Source organism: Styela clava, chromosome 1 (genome assembly GCF_964204865.1).
Source record: "Styela clava chromosome 1, kaStyClav1.hap1.2, whole genome shotgun sequence".
Taxonomy (NCBI): Eukaryota; Metazoa; Chordata; class Ascidiacea; order Stolidobranchia; family Styelidae; genus Styela; species Styela clava.
This window is the reverse complement of record NC_135250.1, coordinates 11,618,267-11,628,758: the sequence shown is the minus strand read 5'-3', so window position 1 is coordinate 11,628,758 and position 10,492 is coordinate 11,618,267. Positions and strand designations below refer to the sequence as shown.

The 10,492-nt window shown below is 34.6% G+C and overlaps 1 protein-coding gene across 2 annotated transcripts; it reads left to right on the top strand.

Moving 5' to 3' along the window:
* Positions 1-1,944: 1,944 nt before the first annotated feature.
* Positions 1,945-8,420, top strand: LOC120348520 (beta,beta-carotene 15,15'-dioxygenase-like). Of its 2 annotated transcripts, XM_039418664.2 has the most exons (11): positions 1,945-2,158; positions 2,465-2,579; positions 2,975-3,121; positions 3,495-3,539; positions 4,036-4,177; positions 4,661-4,808; positions 4,885-5,102; positions 6,192-6,461; positions 6,549-6,746; positions 6,928-7,042; positions 7,966-8,420. In XM_039418664.2, exons 1-11 carry the CDS (start codon positions 2,059-2,061, stop codon positions 8,106-8,108), a joined length of 1,641 nt encoding a protein of 546 aa, XP_039274598.2. In that variant the 5' UTR covers positions 1,945-2,058; the 3' UTR covers positions 8,109-8,420. The 2 variants fall into 2 exon arrangements, with proteins under 2 accessions (XP_039274598.2, XP_077965865.1); XM_078109739.1 differs by lacking the exon at positions 3,495-3,539.
* Positions 8,421-10,492: the final 2,072 nt, after the last annotated feature.

Here is a 10,492-nt window from a genome sequence, read left to right as displayed (position 1 = left end):
TCGACAACAAAAACATGAAAAATGCTTACGCAATCCTGCTTTTGCCCCGTCCTCTTAGATGACCTTAATTCTAAAACATTGAAGACTAATGGAGCCTAGAGTATATCAAATAAATCAATCTAATTCCCTCAATATCCTTGATTTTATACCAGGATCAATGGAAAGAGATCTTGGGTCGTTATTGCTATAAAATATGATAACGTCAGATAATATATTGATATGAAATACCTCCGTCAATATGTCTTTAAGTGATACAGGATTAGGATTTATCCCGGATGAGTATCTATCATTTAAAATAAGATAAAACGATATAATGGATGAATATATCACGTTTAATAACAAATTTAGCAAAATTGCAATTTTCATATGGTTTTATGCGCAATTAAAGAAATGCGAACTGTAAACTCATAAGATTCGCAATCATAGCTTGTACTTAATCAAGCTTGATATGTGGATGAGATCGCGCCATGAATGATACACACTCTGTGAATTATTTTTTCGCGGCAGAGTTTTTGTTTTATGTCACACGTTTTTCAAGGTCAACGTCAAAAGAATAATATACAAGATGCTTTTGAAATGAGTTTACTATTCTTTTCAGTACTAATCTTGTTGTTGTGATTTTTTTAATATCTCAAGAATAATATGACAATCTTTGGCCGAGTGTGTACACGCGTTCAAATTCAAAAATTGATTCAAATTCAGAAATTGATTTTGAAGATATCATTAGAACAAATTACTATGCGCATTAGGAGATATCAATGTCTACATTTCGGGATTAGGAAATTGGGATAAATATTTAGCGATGCGTAAACTTTTATTCCTTCTTAAAAATTGATTATTCGAAAATTTATTTTTTATGTATCCCTTACGGATGATATAGCTTACAATCGGTGGAAGTTTAATGTGGCCATGCTTGTTGTAACATGCGGTTACCTTTTATCATATGACGTCACAACGTCTGGATCGGGTATATATAACCGGTCGTTTCAGAGAAATGTCAGACAAGTACGACTCCTCGATTTAGAATTTAATGGTCGTCGAGTTAGTAAGTGGACAAGGCGCTTCTTGATTTTAAAATATACCCATGGGGGAAAGAGTCGTATATCGAAGTGAGGTCCGCATATCTACAAGGAGCTTCTTACCGAATTCATGTACTGTGAATCGCTGTTTCGACTTTCAAAAAGAAGGTATTCGAATTGTAAAATGTAGCTGAAGAGTATTGCATAGAATGTATGTCACTAATTATTTGCTGTGAAGTGGGACAACCAAATAGCTGAAACAGTCGATTGCGGTTTGCCTCCTTGTTTGCATCGCATCAGCATTACGAACGATAACTGAACAGTCGATTGTGGGCAATGAGAAGCGCGGTGCAGTTTATGCTTGCTTATGTTGGTTTAAACAGTTATGCAGTTTGCTATGGGAAAAAAGTTAAAAGTTGTAAACTTTAGTTCTCTGTTTATCTAGGATTTACATATACGTGTGAGGTATTTCTATAACATTACTGGAAAGTTAATTGTCTGTTTTATATCGTAAAAGGCAACAGATCTGCTATAGTAGTACCATCTATTTTGAATCCAGCACATAATATATGCACTTCTTCTCGCGTTTCGGGAGGGCTATATGTTTTTCCTATTTTAAACTTGCTTTGTTTCATAATGTCGGAATGTCATATCAAGTAGCTAAAGTTTATATTATCAATAACCTACGTCTGAAGCATACTATTGGGAAACAACCTCATTTGATCGTCTTTATAAAAACATTACCAAGTTACAATTGCACTTACAGCCTTTTCTATTGATACTTGTGTAGTCTCTACTTGTGTTTTATGGCTGAAAACCAAAACATTTTTACCCGAGTAGCTGTAAACAGAAATTCTCAAATCAAATCAAATTTAAGATTAAAACTTTAAAATAAATAGGGGAAATTTTATCATCAAACTGAATGTTAAAATTTTGTTCTTCTTTAGTCTATAGCAGTTTTCTTGAATCTTTATTCATTAGTTAAAACCTTCATCGTTTTATCAAATTTATTTGAATTGTCAACAAATAGAAGGATAAAATGGCTTCAACACCAACCATCACCAAATTTCCTCATGTTGCTGCTCTAGATAAAGATAACAAGGTTGAATTTGAAACCCCAATTGAGGGGCAAATCGAAGGTATGTGATTACGCTTTTTCAAAAACTCAGAATTCTTTTACCCAGCATGGGATAAATGAAATAATGATAACACCGGAAGTGAGATTGTAGTCTGCTCATTCGAACAGTAATACTAAAGTACTAAACACTAAAACAGTCCTATAGTCATTTTTATCTTCCACACCGTGGTTTACTGAACTGACGAGTTCAATGACCGGAACAACTCAATGCATTACTTATATAACTGACTAAAATATAACATTAAACAATTAAACTCCAGGTATTCTGTTTCTTTATTATATTTAATCTTTATACATGTCTATTTAGCTGGACAGATTCCTTCCTGGCTTTGCGGAACATGGTATAGGAATGGTCCCGGAATGGTTCATTTTAATGAGCAAAGTGTTGCACATTGGTTCGATGGAATGTCTCTTCCAAGAAAGTAAGTTTTGATTTTATCTGAGGTTGGGCCAAGACTCAATTTTCAAAACTGAATAGAATGCAAAACTTGTGTGAACTCAGAATAACTCAAGTAATATTGTTTGATATTACTGATAAATATTAGTTTATATTACCGTTAGTCGTGATACTGCACAAAGCAACGTGGTATAACTTCATTATTCAAACAAGTTTTAATTCATTTTTCAATTTGGTCCCATTAGTAGTACAGAGTTGACTCATTTTGAAGTCTTTTGTGTGGTCACTGATGTAACTTTGCGTTGATCCCTCTTGAGACACGTTACGAGTATTTTAGTGGAGGTAAAGCCGCAAATCGAATAATGTAGTGTGACTAATCGAATACGTTCAGTTTCCCACAAAACTTCAAATATATTTCAGGTTTCAGATCAAGAACGGAAAAGTATTTTATCAAAGTCGTTTCATGAAAGGACAAAGTTACACTAAAAACATGGACGCTGGTCGAGTCGTGGTTCCAGAATTCGGAACTAATGTACAAACGAAACTGAGGGCTGGATTTTTGTCAAAGTACGTTATGGATTTTTTTTTCTCAAATAAGCTTAAGTAATTGCATATCGAAAGCCAACATATTAAAGCGTCTATGTCAGTTATATGACAACTATGTCAATTTGAATATAACTTCTAGAAACAGTTGAATTGCCCAATCTTTAGTACGGGTTAATTTCGAAGGTATATATTTACATGTGAAATAGATAACAAAACAATAACATTACCTCACATTGAATTTGAATTTACTTTTACAACTTGTATAACGCACTTCATTGTATCATTCCCTGATTTTCTATTTACTTCATTATTTTTTTTTATATGGGATAATCACAATGGTCGCCAAACATTTCTAATATAACAAATAATTCGTTATTTTTAATAAAAATAACAGAGGAGTCAGCTCTTCACTCAGCTATCTTCGTATGATAGAGGAACGGTAAGATTTAAACGTCGGGTTGACTCTGCCCATGATGTCAGTACAATGTCCGCTCTGTTCTATATCTGTTGATTGATTTATTCCCACTTTAAGTTAATGAAAATATTTCACTTCTATTTGCTGTATACTGATTGTTTATGTGTAACTATACTCCGATATATATTTCCTTTTGTCATTTGTTGCCGTTCTCGCTCTCTCTATCATAATGAGTGTGCTTTATCTCCTATATATATATACTTGTTTTTCTCTTGGTGTCTTCTCTATCTAAACGAGTGTGCTTCTTTGTATATGTTGTCTCCTTGTTCTATAGGTGATGGCATTACCGACCTTTTATTTTGTTGTTGAAACAGTTTCGTGTATAAATTTGTTTATCTTATTTGAAGCCCTTATTCATTCAGGTTTTTCAATGTAACCCAGATAAAAATTAATTTCACTTTAAATGATTTCGATATACAGAATATAACAAACATCGAATAACTATCGTTCACTTTCTCAGAGCCGCTTCTATGGTTTCTCTTCCTGAGTTTACCGACAATTGCTTGATCAACTATTTATACATTGGAGAACATTTATTTGGAATCAGTGAAACTAATCTCGTCCGAAGAATCGATCCTGATACACTGGAAACCCTGGAAAAGGTAATCTAGAAATGCTAATTCGTGACATGATAAAATCTTTCAGTTGGCCCGGGAACATTTTTACACCAGCGGACGTGCGGAATTAATCCGACACAGGTTGTATAAACACAGTTCGAATCCCATGGGGGATAATTATGTGCGAGAAGATTGTTGGACTACTCGCCGTCATAGGGTGGCTCACGTAACCGCTGTTCGACACACTGCTTCCTCCATCATCAAGTCCACGCATGTGAAGCAAATAACTGGCTAAGTAATCTATACACGACATGGATTGGTAACCGGACGAAAGGCACACGTTATCTGATTAAGACTTTCCTCTCCCTCGGGGACACAAATACTAATCCAAATAAACTCAAAACTTTGATCAGCTTCTTTTGGCGTTGAGATCTATATAAAACCGAGTGATGCAATTTGATATATATATGTATATTAAGACAAGATGTTGAATGATAATATATTTGCTTATTTTCTTTTGATTATCAGGTTGATTTATCGAAGTACGTACCAATCAACTTGATGTCTTCAAATCCCATAGTCGATAGCGAAGGAACAACCTACAATTTCACGACTTCCCTGTTCAGCATGGGAAGAACTAAATACAATCTAATTAAAATTCCAAAATCAGATCCAGGTATGTCAATGATGTTTGAGAATGCTTTATATTTAAAGAATGGATACAAAAACATAGTTATATCATGCATTTTCAGGTACTCCTTTCGCTGATGCCCTAAGCAAGGCTAAAACAGTTCAAAGCGTCGACTCGGAATGGCGTTTGAGTCCATCCTATCACCACAGTTTTGCTATGTCTGACAAGTATGCAGTATTCACGGAACAACCCTTCAAGCTTTCTGTACCAAAAATTGCGATGGCTCATTGGACTAAAATGAGTTACAGTGATGCACTTGAATATCATACTGAATTAAAGGTAGATTTTTGAAAGGAAGTGTAGCGATTTTATTTCAATGCAATCAAGGATGTAATTTCTTTAATCAATAATAACAATATATAATACAAACATACTGACAAAATTGGGATTTATGACTTAAATGTCATTTGAAAATTAGGTAACCTTTTGATGAACTTGTTTGAAATAATCCAAAATACCTAGATCTAAAAATATCTTTGCAATGTAGAGTAAGGTTCCAGGACACGCTCAGTGTGTCGTGTTAGGTCTATTTTATCATAAATATCGCTCAGAAAGAATTTCACGGTTCACTGCATAAAAATTTTATTTAGGAAATGGTTCTATCGTTCGTTCCCTTATTCGTTCATCGAATATGGGCCATGTATAAAATCTCATTTCCGAATGTTCAGCCTACTTGACTATCGCTTGCACGCACCAAATAAAAAAAAACTACGTGTAATATATACACAGTTCATTTTCCGGTCAAATCTATTGGACGACAAATTTCTTGACCCGTAATCCCACAGGCGAACTTTATCTGACCGACCGACTGAATTAAATGTTATTTATGTCCAACCATCAATGAATTTATGGAATTTTTTGTTAGTAAAATCCCTGATTCACGTCTCAAAAACGGATGCAGAAATACTTCGACCAGGAACCAGCTCGACCTTCAGCTTATCTGATGAGAGCTGACATAATTACGCATTCTTCAAACGAATCAGTTGTTATTTTTAACAATTTTTGGGATACTATGTTAGGGCTCATTACCTAACCCTATTAGCATAAAAAATCAATACAGTATAGTTTTAAACAAATTTAAGTATTTCATGTGTTCAGTCAAGACCTCATCCACAATTACGAGCCCATTTTTCAGCGGGTCACTCTTCAATTCAAAGAGTTTTTTTACAAAATTCAAAGTATTCAAAAGCAGTCTATTTATAATTTAAATAAGTATTGCTTTAGATACAACGAAACACGTAACAGAAGAATATAAATAAGTTCTTCCCAGCGTTGGCAGTGGTTTTCGATTATCGTTTTTATATCAGCTTACCTAAATTCAATAACTATATATTTTTAATCTATTTCAAAATATGAATATATTTCCAGACTCACTTTCATGTTATCGACAAAGAGACGGGAAATTTGCTTTCAACAAATTATGTCACCGATGCGATGATCGTATACCAGCACATTAATGCTTACGAAGAAGATGATCACCTTATTTTGGACCTTTGCCAGTTTGACAATCCAGTTTTCTTTCACAAATACACCATGAAAAATTTGCAAATGTCTCCCGAAGAATACGTGAAAGAATTTAACAAGGCAGAAAATGTTATCAGAGCTAAACGATTCGTTATACCATTGAATGCATCTAAGGTAAAGCTTTGCATAAATGTATTTTAATTTATAGCAGCTGTTATATGCAAATCGAAATATATACTAAAACTTTTTAAAATCTTCCAGAAATCACCAGAAGATGAAAACTTGATCACGCTCCCAGGAACTACTTGCACCGCATTCAATGTCAAAGGAAACATTGTGCTGACTGGAGAAACAATCACCGAAAACACAGACTATCCGACGATCAATCCCAAATTTATGGGAAAGAAATATAACTACTTTTACTCAACCGGAGGTGCTGTGCTCCCCCCTGGTGAAAAGGTATGTTTGAATATTTAAATAAAAAGAGTTTATAATTATAATTGTTGAATTTTACATTTTTTTGGTATGAAATTATGCAATATAATTTTTTTGCGAATTTTCCACAATGTGAAGTTTTGGAATTACGAATTTGTTGTCGAATATACTTTAATGAGTACCTTTGTCTTTTCTTTATGATAAGATCATGAAAATTGACATTGCTGGAAAGAAAATACTAAAAACCTGGCAAGAAAAAGGATGTTGGGCATCAAGACCAGCTTTTATTCCACGACCAAATGCCACGGACGAAGATGACGGTAAGATATGAAAATAATTATTTGAAAAGAAAGATTTAACAGGATAATGCAAGTAGGATCTGTATTAATGAACTTAAAACTTTGAGTGTGCGTTTCGCGATGAGAAAACTACGAGCTTTATGCTAGTAAAATTTGCGATTGCCCAAATCTCACTACATACCAAACGTAAGTAGTAATAGGCGTAACGACAGATTTGTCATTTTTATATCTCAAATTGAAACCGCATCGAGAGTTTCTCTAGAAAACCACAAAATTCTATAGTGAATTGTTTCTTACTTTGTACTCTCGCGAGATAGATTATTTATGAATTAAATAGCCATTATAGGACGTTTCCAGTCAAGTATATTTTCAAGTACTCACATACCACACTTTTGAACTTCGTATGAACCTATTTATGGCGTCATTGAGTAGTCGAAAGAGACCTATTGAATGTTCGTTTTCACCTTTTGGTGAACTTCGATTTCCCAAAACAATCTTCGATGGTCGTGATGGCTGACGGCAAACCGCATTTCAACTATGACTGGGTCGATACGGTTCACCTGACACGAAAATTACCAGTTGGGCAAACGTGGGGTATAGCTTATGCGTACATAAGTATGACATTACTTGATAATCTGTAAAGTTAAATATATTTTAATGTCAAGAATACGAACCAAAAACAGTAACATACCTACGTTGGAACGATAAAGTTATCAAATTATTTCAGTTCATTTGTTGATCGCAGGACTAGATATGCGTAACGGTACAATATTATGCTATTAACGTGGGTTATTCATTTAACCATCAGGCTAGAATATGATCGCATCCAAATAATTTATATGCCATGGAAATGTTCAGTTACAGTTAAATGATGTTCGATTAGTTCCACTGTGCTAAATAATTAAGATTTAGATTTTTGCTAATTTGAATTTGATATTTTGCAGGTGTTATCCTTTCATCCGTTCACCGAGAGGGCGGTAATTCATTCCTGCTGATGTTGGATGGACGCACATTTGAAGAAACTAGAATCTCCTTCGACGCCATCATTCCTCCAGATCTCAACGGAGTTTTCGTTCCACAAAAGTAGAATGAAAGGACTGACGTCGGTACCTACCAACTCGACTAACCACCCTTCTTCTGATTTCCACCACTGTTAACCAATTTTTGAGACTGCGAGCAAAAAAGTTACAGCCCATGAGCCATTGTGAATTCGTATCAATCGAATGTATATTTTAACACTATGTTGTCAACAATTAAGTCATTTTCAGCCCAAAATTTCAAAACTGTAAACTTTTCAACTATTGGCATATTAAGATAATGAACAAATGTACGGTCGTTAAATTAAAATTATATAAACATCTATATATATTTATAACTTAATAAACTGTTATATATCATATTCATGTTTGTCTATCAGTGGTCAGTAAACCAGTAGAATTACAACGGTTAGATGTAATCTTCAGCCAGGCCAATGTATTGTGTTCATAGACACGTGCGCTTCGAACTAGGGTCCCGTATCGTCCTATTCTAGTGACTAGAGCAGGGGTTCTCAACCTTTTTTCTGTCAAGTACTTCCTGAGTCACGAAACAATCAACGCGAACCCCCGGTAATCAGACACCGAACAAAGTTGTGATATATTGACTAACCATTTGTTGAAACAACAATTTATTGACCAGATGTAACTAAATTAAATCTTTGTGTTGATATTATTGCTCTTGTCTTCCGCCTAACTAATGAATTCTTGAAATCTCTCCCAAGTTTTGAGAAGCATAATCACTTTCTCCAATGCTCGCAGCACGCTGTCTTTTGAGATTTCACAGTTTGCCTGCAGTCGTGAATTTCACATTGTTGCGTCACAATCACAATAACGCAACATCAGGGAAAATCTACGTTTCGATTGGCATCTAGTTTCAATCGACACACATTTTCCTATGCTAGTAATAAAGGATATTAAAAAACAGCAACACACAAAATCTCGACTGCCGTCCAAGTACCCCTGGAAGTCTTCTCGTGAGCCCCTGGGGGTTCGCGAAACCAAGGTTGAGAACCCCTGGACTAGAGTCTAGTCCAGGGATGGCGAACCACTGACACCGCGTTCTTTCGGTGACCCGCCAAGGCACGAATGAAATGAAAACACACTAACATATAAGTAATAAAAAAACGGCTCTAATTAAATTTAACAACAAGTAAACTATTATAAAATACCGTTAGTTAGGCAGCCAGGCCCGCGAACGCCCAAATTCAAATTTTCAATTTTCGGGAAGGTATGATAATTTTCAAAACTCCCAATTTTGGACGCTCACCCCTGTATACCGTTATGCACCTATTGGATCGTTTATGACAAAACAATACAATTGATCAGTTCATTTCTTGCAACATTTTGTCGCAGCGTTCTCTTTCGGAAGTACACGAACCAATAATAACTGCAGACTGTTTGGGATGGGGGGTTGGCTATACGAAAACTAGATGCTACTTGCATTTACCTACAATGCCTTTGAGAAAACGAAATATTTTAGACTTAAAATAAAGACCTAGAAATCTGAAATACCAACGGGGTGGTGTGAAAGCGCCGTAATATGGTTGAAATATGACGTGAAATATGTGAACAAGTTTCCAAACACTGACTCTGATGAATCGTCCGTATTAATCTCAAAGGATCCTATGAAAAAACATCCTCAATTCCTTTATCATTGCTCCCGCCCTTTATAACCAATAAATTACAATACCTACCTCAGTATCAATCCCCAAATCCAATTATATTATACTTAAACTGTTACCAGTAGTATTTAATAATTGATGTAATCTGGACTACAATTTGGCATTGTTTTGGTGAATAAAAAGGTTTAGCCCACCTCTTCGTGCATTCAACTTTGGTTAGGCAATTTGGCACTTGACTCCAATTATAATCAGCTTGGCGAAATCATTTTTTGTCCTTATATTAAATACTGTTAACTCTTGTTTGGGAATTTTTACAAAATTATTAATATGGTGTGACAAACTATTTTTGTTAATTATTACATTTCTTATTCAGATTCAGATAATTTATTTCTATCATGCAAGAATTAACACAAAATTTAAAGCACGAAAAATTGACAAACGTGTATAATGACAATCGTAAAAAATTAAATATACACATCAGAATTCATACAAGTGAAAGATTCATAGCAATAGATAAAGAGTCGCGAAAGACTGTGACAGTCATCGAGTCAGCGACACCTGTGGGCTGGAGATTTAGAGGGAATGACAAAAAAAATTATACAAATTTAATCAATCATAGTTAACAGAGGAACAAAATCACAAAATACCACCAGAGTAATAATACACGCGACAGCGCCCTTATCTTTTATTCTAATTTTTTTTATGTGTTTATTTATTATTGTTTTGGTTACCATATAATATATCTAAAGCTTCTCTCTTTTTTTCTAATTTTATTAATGCCCTATGGTTGTGTGTGTGTAAATGATTTGATT

Coding starts and splice junctions, on each gene's coding strand:
- LOC120348520 (XM_039418664.2), top strand. CDS start 2,059: ATGGCTTCAACACCAACCATCACCAAATTTCCTCATGTTGCTGCTCTA. Junction 3,122..3,494: donor AGGGCTGGATTTTTGTCAAA/GTACGTTATGGA, acceptor TAAAAATAACAG/AGGAGTCAGCTCTTCACTCA. Junction 7,043..7,965: donor TGCCACGGACGAAGATGACG/GTAAGATATGAA, acceptor GATATTTTGCAG/GTGTTATCCTTTCATCCGTT.